At 36.8% G+C, this 17,305-nt stretch overlaps 1 protein-coding gene across 2 annotated transcripts in view; it reads left to right on the top strand.

Annotated features, from left to right (window-relative positions):
* The window catches only part of RBM33 (RNA binding motif protein 33), an 81,705-nt gene that overhangs the window by 32,150 nt on the left and 32,250 nt on the right, over nucleotides 1–17,305 (top strand). For both annotated transcript variants that reach the window (XM_054390250.1, XM_054390251.1), the window contains 2 exons: nucleotides 397–715; nucleotides 4,019–4,077. In XM_054390250.1, coding sequence (XP_054246225.1) covers nucleotides 397–715; nucleotides 4,019–4,077 — 378 coding nt within the window. The remainder of the gene's footprint in view (nucleotides 1–396; nucleotides 716–4,018; nucleotides 4,078–17,305) is intronic.

Genomic DNA, 17,305 nt, shown 5'->3' with positions numbered 1-17,305 from the left:
TGTTTTTTCAGAGACTCTTCTATATGCGAAACAAAAGTTGATTTGTTCTGATACTGGGACTTGGATTTCTAGTGATCGTCACGTTATATCTTATTGTAGTTAGTTTCCAGTGGCATGAAACTAGATGGTTTCAGTGTTAAAAATAAGTGAATTCATGTCTATCTCCTGTGTGCTTGTTCTTTGCCATTGTCTTCTTCACATGAATGTATTCAACTGTTTCTTTGCTTTTCTGTGCTGATGGTTCTTAACAGTTCCAGTTGATAATATGTGGAAAAAAGGTTTTTCATTCGTATTTGGTTTTAATTGTTCTTCATAGGTGTCTTGGTGTTGTGCTAGTTTATGTTAAGATGCTTTAATTTTAAAGCCTGTTGACTTTATTCTTTTGTCTGGCTTTAGACTCATTCACAGAGATTAATTCCAACACACCAGCAACCCGTTAGGAGTCTGTTCCAGCAGCACCAACAGCAGCAGCAACAACAACAACAGCAGCAGCAGCAACAGCAGCAGCAACAACAGCAGCAGCAGCAGCAACAGTTACAATCTCTGCTTCCTTTGCAGCATCAGCATCATTCTTCTCCTCCTCCAGGGCTACATATGCCCCCTCAGATTGAAACGCCTAGAATAATGATGACTCCGCCTCCAGTGACACCTCAGCAACCGAAGAACATACACATAAATCCACATTTTAAGGGGACAGTAGTGACACCTGTACAAGGTGAGTTTTCTGAACACCTTCCCAGTCATGTGAGCATGACTAATCTTATTTGCCAGAGATGAAGCAACTTTTTTGTTGATCTTGTCATGGAAATATGCTTCAGGCTGATTTTTTTTTTTTTTTTTTTTTTTTTTTTCCTTAAGCTTGAAACAAATGTTTTGCCTGAAGTAAGACATAATGTTGTTGGACTCTGGCCAGATGAAATAGTAAAGGCATTTCAAATTCTTTATCGTTTTTGTTATTCTACTGTGAAGCCTGCAAAGAGCATTAAGAATGGAAACTGAAAAGAGAATGTGATTTTAACTGTAGCAAATGTCAATTTTCAAAATTAGGTAGGCACTGCAGCTTATTTCCTGCATCATTCCAGCTTCAGCCAAGTATTCACAGAATGACCACCCACCTATTTCAGTGAGAGTATGATGAGGCACTCCTTGCACTGTAATTGCTATGTAAAAAGCACCAGCAGCTATCCTTATTTGACAAGATACATGCCCTCAGTTCTCCTTTCAGTGTAATGTTTGTGACTGATTTGCAGCGCTACAAATAAATTTTTTTTTTTTGTCCATACCTTAACACAAGCACTCTCTGGGCTGTTCTTTTATGGGCAACTCTCAGCAGAGCCATTAACATTGTCGCTTATTGAGAAAGTATTTAATCCCTAGGAGGATAAAAAGAAAGGCAGTATATAGCTCTGTTTTGTGATTGTTTGTACTAGATAAACTAAAGAAATACACATCTTTACCACTAGGTTTCCTGTATTTCCCCACCCCCCACTTCAAATCGGCAGAACTCCGAGGTAGTGCTGTCTTTGCTTCGTTTATTTGACCAATGAAAAGTAGGAATTTGTCTGGGCGTAGGGTGTTGTCAGATGATGGAGATGCTTTTGGCTTCTCACAGATGGCTTCAGCCTTACTGCTACATCTGTGACACATGGTAAAATGTGGGCATCCCATCAGAATGTGCAGCCCTGGAGTATGAGTGATCGATCCATTTTTCAACAGTGTAAGAACTGTATCTCAGTGAGGAAGATCAGATCTTTGTTGATGGCAGCTCATTCATATGAAACAGCTTTGTGCCATCCATTTTGTTGAAGAAATCCTCAACAAGATGAATAAATATTTTTGCTAGTAGCTGTGCAGCTTCCACTTCGATGCAATCTGTAGAATTTTAATCATCTTGATTGAAAAGCACGTATGGGAACCTGTGACTTCTGCAGTGGCTGAGAGTAGTGGACATCTCAGTCTTCTAGTTTGCAGCAGTACAATTATGTTACATGAAGGTATACACTTGCACACTTAATGAAAATGTGTAAGAAATTAGTAGTCTTCAGGGAGATGAGCATAATTCTAAAATCTTCAGTGGCATTTGCATATTAAGATGAATTTTTAAGCAGTCACTGCAGGCAAATGATAGATGGAGATTCCAGCATAAGGAGAGCTGTTCTAAAGTTCCTTAAAAAGTTCTTCTTAGTTTAGTCCATCTGAAATGGTCCATTTAAAAATTGTTTGCTGTCTTGGGAAAAATCATTATAATTCTTGTAAATAATCAATACAGGAATTGCATCTTTTCAGGTATAGCATTGGAATTTGGTGATCTTAAAACATTGCCTAACAATGTAACTGTATTATTTTTGAAACATACTTTTTAAACGTCTGGAATATTTGACATCAGGAAAATGAATGCTTATTTGAGACTTCTTTGCTGCTTCAGCAAGTGTCCAAGGATTGAAAGGGCACAGAGTTTGAACTAACTGTCTTTCATGAGTATTAAATTCATTTGCTTAAAATAATATATATCTACTGCCAGAGGGAGGATACTGAAATAGGCACAAGTGCCCTGTTCAGTTGACATTTCTCTACATTTCCCACCTTGTACAATTTTTCTTTGTGCCTCTCTGGCCTGATATGCTTGAGCTATTTTAGTCCTAGGTCTATCAAGAGCACCCTGTCAAATTTTTTTGCAGGTGGCTGTGGCCATTTGATATCAACAGATGTTCATTAGAAGCCAAGATGAGACTATTTAATTTTCTCCTGTAACTTGATACAAGGTTTGCATGTGGTCCTTCAGTGCTGAAAGACTGGTGCAGTTAGTTTATCCCATCAGTCCCTGAACTAGTAAAGCACAAGTACTTAACAAAAGTGGATAGAAGCCAGACGTGGACATTAACATGAACTAAAATTAACCCAATAATGCATTAATTCTTCTGCCTCAGTTACTGTGGAAAAAGTAATTTTTAAGGTATCCAAAGTATAATACAGTACTTGTCTACACAGTTGATCTTCAATACTGTGGAAAATGTTTTCCTATAATTTTCAAGAGTGCTAAAACCAAACTGAAGAAAAATAAGCTTACTGAAATTTTTTAGTAAATGAGCAAACACATTCAGTGCTATTTCTCTAAGCCTTTTATTTAATATTGAAACATTTGTACTTTTAACCACTTAGACAACTTGGAGAGGAAATAAAAAGTGTACTGGAAAATGGAAGAGCTGTCACTGCACTTTGTACTTGTGATTGAAACAGAGGGTCAGTCCCCAGGGTGATCCAGATGTAGGTGCTTTGTGCATTATGCCATAATATTGAGTATTTTGGGTAATACTTTTTTGTGACTGGTCTTTTGAAATACAGTTGTATGGACAAGTCACCCAAGTTAATCTCCCTGAAAATACTAGTTCTGGAGGCTATCTTTCTGGAAAGGATCCCCTAATTATTCTTGGTGTCTCTTTATTAAATAGTCTTTCATCTGAGATCAGCAGTTGCATATACCGGTATGGTGGCAAGGCCAGATTAAATAGTTTTTGCTTGCTGTTAATTGCCACTGCCTCATTTTACCCTCCTATGAGCAGTGATTTATACCAGATAGTCTCATGCCCATGCTTGTTGTGGGAGGTTAGTGGTGAGAGTGGGAGAGACCTAGGAAGTCTTGAGGGGTGTGAAGTTGTGAAGGCAGATTAATCATGTATTCTTCTATTTGAAACATAAAATTATTGCTAGAGTCTCTGTCAGCTTTGTCTAAGAGACGTCTTTGGCTGAGTAAGTATTCTAGGTTTCCTTCCTGCAACAAGGATCAATTTAATTCTGGAAAAAGGCAGAATTAAATTATGTAAATTAAATAGGAGAATCCCATTTGCCCTGTTGCACTTTGCAGGGGAGGGAATGGTTGCTTAAAGTTAATTGTAGGAAGTGTGGCATGTGAGGGTAAACATAGATTTTAATCTTGTCTTCTCACTGCAACTGCTTTTGGAAAGAACAGCAACAACTGTTAGGTAAAACAAATGGTGTTAAAAGGTGCTTCTTGTTTCAGTGCCCTTGCTGCCAGTTCCAGCCCAGCCAAGACCTGCTGTAGGACCCCAGAGATTTCCTGTGAGTAGCAGCTGTTTCTTCTTCTCTGATATGGATAAGCATACATTTGCAAGGAAATATTAATATAGCAAATAAAAGCTGTTCTAGTGAAATATAATTTTAAGGATTTGTAAATATTGACAATACACTCTGCAGTTGAAAATGTTTGTTAAAAGCTTAAGGTCAATGGATTTTTGAGAGTAGAATTAATTCTGTTTAACTGTAAAATTGTTGAAACAGTCTCTCCAGTGGGAGAGGCATGAATGCATCTTGTCTTAAGGAATATGGGCTTCATTTTATTACTTGACTTTCTGTATAAATAGAATCCTTATTTTATTTGATATAGTAAAAGGCTATTTTAAATAATCCCTAAGCTTAAAAAGCAGTAATATATATTTATTGTGAAATTCAGCAGTCATTTTTATCATTACCTCAGGCATTTAAATGCCCTTATGTTTTTTATACAAAAAATTGGAATGCCATTGCATGACCTTGCTTTCGCTTGTTTCTAACTTCTAAACAAACAAGATGCTTAGCTATGCTAAGTCACTTGATTTTTTTTTTTTTTTATTAATTCATAATTTTATTAATTCATTCACTGGAGGGAGTGCATGCTTCTAGACCTTTTCTCATCTTTTCCCAATTTGTTGTCCTAAATTGTTAGTTCAAGTGGTTTGCAGAGTATCAAAATAAACAAAAGAAAAAATAATGTATGCACTACCAAATAAAATATTTTCAAATAAAGACCCATATATTATGTTCCACAAATACATAAGGCACACAAAAATAGTCCTCTGTTAATTAACGTGTGCAGTGTTGAAGGAGGAAAGTGGATTTTTGTGAACATCTGTGTAGTATCACACAGTAAATGGCACGCATAGAGATGAGATGTATTTGAAAGAAACAGATTTCAGAAACCTGCTGAGAGTTTCAGTGCTGTGTGCATACCTGGTTGTGTTTGATGTGGGATATTTTCCATATGGGACATCTAGCTGAGGAATTGATATCCATATTCCGTGCAGTAACTGAGGTTCAAAATGGCTGTATTTCTTCTGTGAAACAGGAAAATGTTAAGCAGAAAACCACAGTAGCTTCATTAAGTAAATTAATGTTACATAATCTTCATCATCAACTCTTTAACTGGAGATATTTTTCTGTTGAAAAATATTGCCATTTTTTCCTTAGTATTGTGTGGAGACCTTATAAACATTTTTAAAAGTAATTCTGATTGTTTTTTATGAAGACAAGTAACTTGCATTTGTTTTCTTTGACATTAAGTTTTACCAGTAAATGTAACTTGGGATGGAAAAGAAACAGGAGGACAAGGAATAACTGTAAAGGCATTGTAATTGACACCTTTGAAGTGTGTTTACATCAATGTAGAAAAATTGGAAATTTTTTTTTTTAATTGACTGGTAAATTAGATTTTAATTCTGTTCACTTTGGTTTTGCAAGTTGAGAAGTAGTGTAAACCCAGCTAATACTGCATGCAACATTTTACAAAAAGTGAGTAAAATAGATTAAACATTTTTGGTAGGACGTTTGGTTTTTTTTGCCCGAAGGAAAGTACAAAGTACTTGATGGCTTGCTGCCTTTTTATGTAAGCAATGCACTAGAAAAGAGTGGAATTCTTTTTTTAGTAGGAGGAGGAGGGCTACCCTAACTAAGAGAATCCAGTAGGGTGATTTGTCTTTCTACTTCAGCTAGTAACCTGCTGTATGACCCTCAGAAAGTTACTTAATCTCTCCATGACTCAGTGAGTTATAAAATAGGTATAGCATGGACTTCCCTTATGAAGTACTTTATAAATTTTGCATAGGTTATCAGTCATATTAGGATTAGGAATTAAGTGTCACTGTGTACATACCTCATGTTTGTTTTATTAAATGTAGTGTGTTAGCTCTTGAGTTGAAGACAAATTTACTTTCTGACTAACGTTTCATCTTGCAGAACTACCTTTTTTGCTCTATTATCTGTCAGATGCTGTAGTGCCATTATAATTCACTTGTTTATGTATAACTGTTGACTTACAGCAATATAGCGGTGGTTAGACAACTTTGACACAGCATTTGAAAAAGATCAAAGATGTGTTCCAGACTAGAGTTGATTTATCATTTTCCCCACTGTAGAAAGAATTTCTGGATATGTAATAATGTGATTTTGCTCTTGTTTTTAGGATTGCCTAATCAAAGGGTAATAGTAGCCTCTTTTTCCCTATAACTTTGAAGTTGGTGGTTTATTTTGATTGGATGTAGCAGAGGTGGAAACATTAAAGGTAATGAAAGTTTTGCAAGTGCCCTAACTGAAGGAAAATTAGCCTCAGAGTTTCTACCTTACCTAGGACAGAAACTCTTGAGTGCAGAGAGCCTGTGTGTACTCTGAAGATGGGAAGAGCTTCAATCAGTGCTAATCAATTGCAAGTCATAAATCCACTGGAAACCAGGTGTTATTAATTTAGGGCTAATGAAGTGACTTGTAACCATGTAGCAGTTAATTCTTACACCTTCTGCAGAAGGATGTAATGAAGAGTTGAACAAAGTTGTAATGAGCGTGTTAGCAACTGATGCAATTTCTGCATTACAAGAAATAATGTGGTACTAAGTCAGGGTAACGTTGATTAGAATTGAACCTGTGTGAACTTCAAGTCTAAACTTTAAAATTCCTCGTTGTTTAATTATTTCTTATGTAAAGGTTAATTCCTAAAATATTTAGAGAGGAAGTACTAGAAAGAGCATAATGGAATGTATCTGTGTTCCCCAGTGAGACTTGTTTTAACATTTACAGTAATACTGAATCAAGCAAGGAAGTTGTCTGTCACCTACTCTGTAAGCATTCAGGGTGACTCTGAATGACGTTTGAGAGCTGTATTCAGCTGATTAGGACTGAAGAAATGTTGGATCTGAGGCGTGTTACAGCAGAGAAATGTGGTGAACTTGTGGTAACTGTTCTTGAAAGAAAGGCTTCTATGTTTGTCTCAATTGCACAGTATTCTTCAAGTGACTGCAGCTGATAGTAATCCAATCCAAGCATAGTTGATGACAATATTTTTCCAGGTATTTGAATTAACCTGGAATTGTGCAAATGCCAATGTTGTTCTTAAATTGTTTAAAGAACAGATTAAGCTACCCTCTTTGGCAGCGTCCTTCTGAAGACGTTGCTTTATCACCTGCTTTTGCTTTAAAGTGGTTAAGGCACCTTTTTCTGAGTCACAGTTAGCATTTCACAAATAAGTGTGTCTACTTTGGGAACTGATCCATTTAAAGGAAGGTGGCAGAAGACTTTATTCAAATGCTAGTTGAGTCTTCTGAAATTTTCATGTTTTCTGATCAAATGATTAATTCTTTTAGATGCCCCATTGCAAATACAGAGCCTGTGTTTTCTCTTTCACACAGGAGGCATTCTGACTTCTGTCCCCTAATGCTTTTCTGGGTTAATTACTCTTTCAACTCCTGTCTTCTCTGAAGAAGGATAGGGTCTAAAACAAGGAAAAAAGAAATTAAATGGAAAATGGAAGAGGTGCATTGTGTAGGCTGCTGCTGACTGGCCAGATCATTGGTTAATACTGAACTAGGACCCAAGTTAATGGTCCAGATCTTTTCATCCCTTACGTGAGTCCATGAGCACATTGTATCTGAAATACTAAGATGTTTGTCTGCCTAAAGAAAAATTTATAGACTTTTTGCTTCAAACATAATTTATTTAATTTAATGAACACTGAAGTTACACTTGTATGTGGCACGTGTGCAGTATTTTTTTTAAGGATGTATATCAGTGGAACAAGTGTTGTGGCCACTTCGGGATAGAGTGTGATGAAAGGAAGGTGTTTCCTCTATCAACTTTCTTCAGCCAAAAATTGAGGTATCCATATTATCCAAATTTGGGGCTGGAGCGGAGCACTGGGAGTGAGGAGGAAGTTAACGAGACCTTGCTTGATGCTGCTCAAGGCAGAAGAGATTAACTCCTCGCATCTGAGGCCATTCCCCTTAGGTCTGCCCTTCTCTGAAACTGCCTCAGAGTGAGTGGAGCCTGTTAATGCAGGCCTTTCACCAGGAGAGTTTTCAGGACATTGGGATAAATTCTGATTTTACCTGTTTTAATCTGACACCCTGGGTGTGGTGTGAGCTGGGCAGTTGTCCATCTCCACGTTTTAACTTTGATCAATTTGAATTTCAGTGCTGAAGTTGCAAATGAAGTGACATGAAGCACAAGATTGTAATAGAACTAGTTGTCTGCCTGAGAAATTTACGCTGGGAAGGCCTTCACATTTTTTAATGCACAAAGCTTTTCTGTCTTGAGAGGATACCTTAGTGCACTGAGTGCTGCTTAGATAAATGTTGAATTCAAGCATGAAAAAATTGAATTGTATAACATAAATTATGTGGTTTTCAGTATAAAAATAAGACCTTATAATAGAGCGACTTGTCCTCAGGCTGCTGTGAATATTCCACATCACTTGTCCTTTCAATTCCCAGGAGGCTTTGGCATGATTTGCTTTTGGAACTTACTTTACAATTTCATTTCAAAATCATCCTTATCCTAAAGAACTCTTGCTTTTTAAGTTTTTGTGTTTTGCTGTAAACTGCAAGAACCTTAGTAAACTTTCTTCACATTCTCATTTAGCATCAGGTGTTGTCTTAAATGGATGCTGTGAAAGGCAGCTGATAATTCTGATTTGGGCTTTTTCTCACCACTTCTGAAAACTTGATTTTCAATTCTGCTTTCAGGTATTGATAGTAATTCAGACACTCTTTTTAAACACATCTTTATGGTTTAATCTGAGAGAGGTTTCTAAATGGGTGCCCAGTCATTACTCAAAACAGAGTTCTTCATTTGCGCTTGCTTGAATGAAGCAATATATTAGTGCTATATAAATTACTAATAAAAGGTACCTTAGAATGCAGTTCATTACTTTTTTTTCCCCAGAGTGATCCTTAAGCTGAGTTGGGTCAGCCTGCAACACCGTTTCAGCAAACTTGGCTTCATTTAGTGGATATTACAGTATATCTGGGTCTGTGGCTGTGCCTTTTTGGAAACACTTCTTGCAGTATATAGAAGCAGAATTTTGCAGTGCTTTTGAAAGCAAAACTCCTTGCATAAGTGTTTACTTTTTCTTGTGGGAATTGCAAGTACAGAGTAATTATTTTTTTGTTTTCCATCAGTTCAAACTCAGTTGTGAGTTATGACATGAATAAGGGTTTTAACAACTGTTAAGTAAGGTTGTGGCTGTCTTACTGTCATGGTAAGGACAATGTACAGGACATCCGAGTACAGTCAATCATTTTAAATGGCTATTTAGTAAGTAACAGTATTATAGTACATGTTTTCAGCAGTGTGTATGTAGGAGACATACACACTGAAAATAAAAAGCCACTTGTGAAAATGATCCTCCTACTTCCTCACAATTATTCTCCTTTAGCTATGGCTTTACTATAATGAGTAAGAGTAAATGAAATTTTCACTCTATTACTGTGTAGCAGGGGCAGATCACAGGTAGTGCAGAAAGCATTTTGTTTTCATTTAACAAGATACATGGTATCAGGTGGTGTTGATTGACATTTCTTGGATAGTGCTTTATACAGCATTTCATGCAAATCATGTTTGAATGAGACTGCTGCATCAAATTACATTTCTTTCAGATTATAGTCCTTGCAGATGTAAGACAGAGCTTGTTCAGCAGCTAGCAAAAAGCTTTCGTTTTTAACAGTTACTGTTTTCACAACTTGACTGCAAAGCCCTATAATTACAGCACTTAAGATAGTGAAGGAATGATGGGCACTTTCTCTTATCAGATCTATAAGTAGTAGCAAGCAGATGCAGCATGAGATCCCTCCAGCTGTCAAATATTGTCAGGCTGGCATAGAGGGAATGCAGTTTAAAATGCAGGTGACATAATACCCAACATCCTCCATTTGCTAGTGGGCTTCTGATTAATCACGATTACCATACATTATCATACCATCAAATTTAATCATATCAATGAATTCCCATCTGCAGGAGGAGCAGCAGCGGCTAAACATGATGGTAACAGCTATTAAATAAGAGAGAAATAGATGGTTTCTAAATGCAGTAACCCTTTAACTCATCATGCTAGCTTCAGTGTGCACATGCTCTGCAGATATTAAAATCAGACAGAATACTTGTGCATTTGTATTTCTTATTGTCATTTACCTTCCTGTTAGATGATGGCTATTTAGCACTGCTAAGGAAACCAGAGCTGTAGAGGTATTTTTTCCCCTATGGTATTGATGCTGCATTTTTTTCAGTCTCTCCTCTTTAGTATCTCCTAAATACAGAATGATGTAGTGGTTGACATTGGCGGAAGCCTCTGAAGATTGTGTAGTCCACCCTCTTGCTCAAGCAGGGCTATCTAGAGCTAGTTGCCCAGTACCGTGTCTGAATGGTGCTTGAATTTCTCCAAGTACGGAGACTCCACACACTGGGCAACTTGTGCCAGTGCTCAGTCACCCTGCCAGTAAAGGTTTTTATTTAGCAATGTGTGTGTGTGTGTATAGGTGTGACATTGCTGTTTGTATGAATGAAGTCTGAAGGTTTTTAAGGCTTGTAAACAAAGCTTAATTTTTTTTCTCAAGGCAAAGAGGAAAAAGTACTAAGCATTTAGCTGTGTAGCCATTAATTAGGCACTGTTAGAGGGACTTTGCAAAAAAACTCATAAAGAAATCCAATTAAAATACACAATTGATTTCCTACTACAATGAAGTAAGAGTAATCTAGTGCTTAAACACTGAACAGAGAACTGAAGTGCATTTATTGTAATATTACAGAGTCCTAGATGATATTATAGTTCTTTCAAGGTATCTTCACTGAGCTGTGAAAATGTCCTTTTAAAAGATAATTTAATACAATTATTACCACAGTTGAAAAAAAAAATCTGGTATTTATTTGCCACCTTCAGTTCTTGCTAATTCTTTAGAATGTGAAAGGGAAAAAAGCTTCATTAATTCTCAGACAGTAAGTACTACTACTGTTTACAGTACTACTACATAATTTAGAGGAATATTATGTATTAACTGTAGGGTATCTGAAGAAGGAAAAAATGTTCTGACCCTTATACACAACAAGCGAGTGATACCTGCAGGCACATTGGGAGCTCTGGATATGTAAAGTTCTAGTATCAAGATGTTTGCAAGGTCAGAGATGTGCGAAACATCCTAAAAATGAGATTTCCTTACAGAATTAAAAATCGTGAATCAGGTAATTTAACTACTAAATAGTCAGGTCTGAAATGTGGTTTTTCTCATACAGATGAAAGTCCAGGTTACCAGCAATGCGGATATTTGCCTTCTATAAAGCTATAACTATAAGGTTTTGTGGGACATTTTAGTATTAAAAATCACCTGTAGCTCAGTTGAGGAAAATACCCACTCATTCTCTCTGGGACTCAATCTGTCTGTGATAGTAGGATCTGTGCAGTTCACATGTCTGAACCAGCACTTGCTATCTCCTTGCATTTTCCCCTTAGAGAATAAATTCCAGAAGCTTTGAAAAGACTTATGCATGGGTAGCATACAGTCATCTTGAGTTTTATGATCGCTCTGAAGTTTTAATTTTGTCCTTGATTGAAATGTATTGAAGACATGAATTTTTATATAAGGCCCTCTTACAATACTAGATCCACTGGGAGAGTCCTAGTGCTTGCTAGGTTTTAGTTCACCTTGATGGATTTACATGATTGTCACAGATATCACAGGGACATGCTGTGTCATTTCGACTGTATTTCAGGAAATAGCAAAAATAAGTTTCATTATAGAATTTCAGTGAATCATGAGCTTTCTGTATGGTGTGCACAGTAAATGAGAGTGCTGTGAAACTTGACTGTAAAGAGCTGTGGTTTGCAGGATATGTGCATTTTTGCTTGAAAATTTTTGAACCATATCCAGCATATTTGAAGCAGGGCTTCCTATGCAAGAGGATGAAATATCAGTTGCTTGCACCGGAAGGTGGGCGTTTTAGGAAAGCTTTTCAAAAAGTCTAGTAGCTGCTGAAATAAGAGGATTAACATCTTGTGACAGATGGCTATAGTTTTAATTGTCATAGGTTATAGTGGCCATTATTCTTTGCATTTAAACCGTATAAGAAGAATTAACTGAGTGGCCCTGCTTAACTGTCAGTGGGATTCTCCTAGCTCTTTGCATTTTAAGTGAGATTAATAAATGAAAACATGTTGTAGAGGTAGGTTGTATTTTATTGAAAGATTCATGAAGTTTCAATGACATTGTTAAGGTATTTAATTAGTCTCGATAAAAAAAGTAGAGTGACCCTTTTAGAGAAGCTGATAAGTCATATAATAGCTGTTAGATCCTCTTTATTCCTTGCTTTATAAGATTAACTTTGTGCTAAGCAATTTATGCTAAGTTTTCCCTTTTATTGGTAACCAAAGTTATCAGTGCTTCATGAATAGATTATTGGAGATAACATCATGTAATTAACAAGAGATGCAGAAAAGTAAAAGTACAATTTGTGTTAAGAATTGTATGAGAGAGAATGTTAATTTCTTAACTAGGAAGGATATTTAAGGGGATAAAAGGAAGGTAAAATAGTGCAGTTCTTTGAAAGGATTAAAGTAACCTTATCTCCTGTTCTCTCAGAAGGTGGGATTGCCTGAGTGTGTGAAAGTCATGTTCAATGAGCTATTCACAACTCTAATGAATTGTAGACACAAGTTTGCACTGCCTTTTTTTTTTTTCAGAAGTGATGGGTAAGGTGGAAGTTATGCCTTAGCGATGTTGAGTAATGGAAGTTAGCACAAAAAGGGAAATTGTTCAACCTGCAGGCATGCAGAATTGTGTAAAAAGATCAGTCTGAGGTGCTGTAAATTACAATGCATGGGGAGAAGGAGTGGGTGGCTTTTTTAATTTGTAATCAGAGTAGGCTTCACAAAATTAAAGATTTAAGACAAAGTAGCACCAGTCTGTGGTTATCTCCTCCATTTATGTATTTCCAAAACGTCTCTTTGGACATTCACACAGAATCCTATTTCCAATGTCGTTTCCCTCTATGCCTTAGTCCATGTTTTCAAAAAAAGACATAAGAATTTTCAGAGTATAATCACATGAGGATAAATTAAATGATTAAATGAACTCCTTAAAAACAGGAAAAAGTGCAGACACAAAACTTTTGGTAGCTTAAGAAAAATCTCGACCCTGCTTTCAGTGTTCAGACACTGACATGTTTGGAGAAAATTAATAGTCAGAGCTGTGTGCCCTTGCAGCCCCAAAGCCTTTTTGAGAAGACCATTCAAGTGCTCTCCATCTTTTCAAAAAAAATCACAATTTCTCTGTCAGATCTTTAAAATGCTTAATGCAAGGGGTGCAGGTAGTGGTTTAGAAGGAACTACAGCACTGAAGTGGTTGTCACTTTGTGAAGGGGTGCATGTCAGTTAGTTAAAGACTGCTAGGCCAGACTGATGGTGGTGGGTACCCCTGCTTCAAGTCTTGTGCTGTTTCCTGATCCTGTGCTGCACGTGTGAAACTAACCTCAAATCTAGTAAAAAGTTCTGTTTAAGGGATCTTTCCTTGCAATTCGGTGCATTTCTACTATATAATCAATCGGATAATGACACTACTTGATCACTATTAATGATATTAAATTAATAATTATGATGATACTAAGGGGAGAAGGCTTCTCCAAAAAATTGCTATATACACTCTGCTGGGTCTTCCTCATGGAGACATTTGGTGATTCTTTGGAACTGTTGGTGTGAATGTGATCCAGCCAGTCTTGCTGGGAAGGCACATAAATCTTCTGTCCTTTCCTCCAGTGTCAGAGTCAGCCCTAATGTTGGATAGACAAGTAGAAACTTAAAGCCTTGACTGATCATACAAATTTGCAATTCTTTTTGTTGAGTTGAAATCTGTTAACTGGAAAAACAGGTGTTTTGAAGGCTGTTTGATTTATCAAGTAGGGGAGCTTCTTAAAAGGTATAATGATGAAGTAATAGTAAATTATTTTTTGTAGGGAGTCATAGCTGCTGTGTGTACTGAATACTTGGTTGTAATTTGAAGCTGTCCGGATAGAAAAACCATGAAAAATGGAAGTAACTACTGTACATAGAAAGATTTATTATGCATCTGTGTTACAGTATGTTCATTTTATCAAAATAGACTGTTACGAAAACTGCATTTTGCACCTGCTCTTCATTAATTTTTGAAGTTAAATAGCTCTGCGTGGTCTTTTCTGCAAAATACCAGAGGGCACTGGGGGGTTGTTAGCAGCAAATACTTGCTGAGTGTAGAGTTTTAAGACTAATGGTAAAATAATCCACTCCTCAAATGTAGCTACTGTTGAGCAAAAAATAAAAACAACCAACCACCACCCTCAAAAACTTTAACTAATGGAGAACTGTTATATTACTGTTTACTATTTTTAGGATAAATAGAATCTGGCATAAATAAAAGCTGAAGTTGTAGTATTAGTGTATTCCTATTGCTAACCAAGTGTAAGTAATAAATGTAATAAAAATGTGAAGTATTTCATAATAATAGACAAGCATCTCCTGACTTAAGAAGTATTCATCATAGGGCTATTAGAAGCAAAGCTAGTTTAGGAAAAAAGTGGAGGTCATCTTTTTTCATGGATGTTGGAAGAGCATCAGATTAATTTTTTTTTTTTTAAGAAGCAAATATTGGTAATTCATTTTTCTGCAAATAACAAATATCTTTGCAATTAATTTTGTATGATTTGCCTTTGGTTATCTGCCAAGAAATGTGATCAGCCATATTTTAGTGGTTCTTCAAAATGTTATATACATAAAGTTAAAATCTGTTCAGTGGTCACACAAGTAGGTATTTCCTAGTGATACTCAGTTGTCTGTGTAGTGTGCAGCTTTACTGTGGTATGATTTGTATCAGCTGTAGTTCTATAGTTTTGCCAGTTTTGAAACTTCAAAAAGCCCAATGCTGTGTTCCATTGAGTTGAGTGCTCTGACAGGGAAGGGTCATTGATTCAACACTAATAAATCCTGCCAGTGAGGGACAACTCAGGTTCATTGCAGGATATAAAAAGGGTCTTCATGTTACTTTAAACACAAAATGGAGAAGGAGTGTTGGCTTTAGAACTGAAAAATATTTGTTATCTATAAAAACTTATAAGCCTCAAAATTTAACTGGAATCTTACTTTAAGATTACCATGAGGGATAGGAAAAAGGAGAGGCCAAACTTCAAATGTGTCTTTATCACTATGATTTTGTTGAACCATTTCAGAGTTAGTTTGACACAGTTTCTGTTGTAGGATGTAATTGTTTGAAATACATCACTGATAAAACAAGAGCAGAAACTATTTTCTTGATGTATCTTGCTGGACATTTGTGGAGTTTTGTGGCTGATAGTTTTAAGATAACAGTTGGAGAACTGTCTGTTTATCATAAAATCAGTGAAAGTACTTAGAGGACAGTAAGTATTTGCATCTTAAATTTAAGCCAGATGGACACTTTCGGCACTGAACGGACCTTGACATAAGCATTGTTTATATTTTTAGCAGTAAAATATCCTGCAGGTTATTGGTGTCTGGGTTTTTTGGTTGTTGTTGGGGTGGTGTTTGTTTTTTGTTTTTAAAGAAGCTGTAGTTTCGTGGGTTTAAGTACAATCTTCCTTAAATCTAGCATAACTTTTTATTATTTTTAAAACTTAAATAAGGCTTATTTCATTAAGGCTTAAAATTCCTTATGCTGGAAGTCATCTGGATTTGTACTGGGATTAAGAGCCAGTGGGCAGAGTGGAAAATGTGATGGGGATGAGAGACTATATCTGAAGAGCAGGCAAGAACAGAAGAACAGTAAGGCTATTTGGACAAACAATTACTATGGGGAAGGTGCTTGAGATTGGGTTACAAATTTGGTCATAGAAGCAGAAATGTTTATTTTGTTGCTAGAGCCTATATTCATAAACTAGCACTAAAATGGAAGTTCGGGAGCAAGGAGAGATACTGATAAAGATCTGTTACTTTGACCTCAGCAGAATACCTGTAGTTTGAAATAAGCAGGTAGAGGAGACTGTGGCCACTGCAGTGCCATTTGGTGCTTGGAAGCAAGCCAGGCAATACTGCTGCTGCCAGTTCTTCAGCTTGGTTAGTAATTATGTGATACTTAGGCTTTATTAGCCCAGGTTTTGGTAAGTTTGGTTTTTTGCTGTTTATTTTATAAATAAATCATATGTAGGCATATATTTGGCCTGGTGAAAAATAGAGAACGTTGAAGCTTCCCAGCCAAGCTCTCTGAAAATAGGAAAAAGGCAGATTTTTGAGACCACTTTCATACTGTTCTCATGTGACTACATGCTAGCAGTAAGATGCAAGATAAAAAGCATCTTGTGTGAAACTGCCCTGGTGAACTGATTTCCCCCCCACCTCTGTTGCAGTGACCTTATGCATTATGCACTGATAAAATAATAACTAAATAACTAAATACCAGTTGGCTTGCGTGGTGCCTCCCTTGGGGCTTTGTAGCTTGTGGAAATGCTCTGTATTGCCCAGGATGGATTTAAGAGCAGTGCTTTGAGAAAATAGGCTTTTGTCACCAAAGCTTACAAGATGAGGGTTGCATTTAACTTTAGATTGAAAGTACCTCTGGCAGCTCCTACATGTGGTGATGCTAGAGGTGTTTTGGGAGTGAAGGGTCAGGATCCTCAAGGTTTGTGTTCAGTTGCTGTTTGGCAGGCAGCCAGCACTGTCCAGTTCAACGTGAAAGAAGGGCAATGCAGTTGAACAGCTTTGTTCAACTAAACCTGAACTGATTTTGATGGGAAAATAAATGTCACTTTCTCCATCCCAAATAGCTTCTTCTTCCTCCAACTGCTGTTTTCTGCAGACAGCATGTGAAATGCAAAGGTGTTAGTCTCCTCTGAGGTGGCGAGAGTATTTTGTATTGGTAACTATTCACTTGCAGAAGCCTAGCAGATCTTCCTACAAACAGTATGTATGTTAGGAGGACTGTCATGCTTGAGTGTAATATAATGTCTTTCCACTAAATGAAATACTCACAGGAGACTGGCTGGCTAGGCACACTAGCAATGGGATATAGAACCTTTAATCTCTAGTAATGATAAAGTATTTACAGTTGATGGCTGTATAATGACATAAGTAGTCACAGTCTCGCTTCCAAGTAAGAGATATTAATATCTCATGTATTCCCATTCAGGTGTTTTGAAGAAGGCCACAGATTTAATAGCAGCTCTGATTCTCAGTGCCTTTCATCATCTTGCTTAGGCCTTGCCATTGTGTTGTGCTGGTAGAAGG

Source organism: Indicator indicator, chromosome 20 (genome assembly GCF_027791375.1).
Source record: "Indicator indicator isolate 239-I01 chromosome 20, UM_Iind_1.1, whole genome shotgun sequence".
NCBI classification, from domain to species: Eukaryota; Metazoa; Chordata; class Aves; order Piciformes; family Indicatoridae; genus Indicator; species Indicator indicator.
Note: the sequence above shows the minus strand (reverse complement) of the source record. Positions and strands in the feature narration are given on the sequence as shown.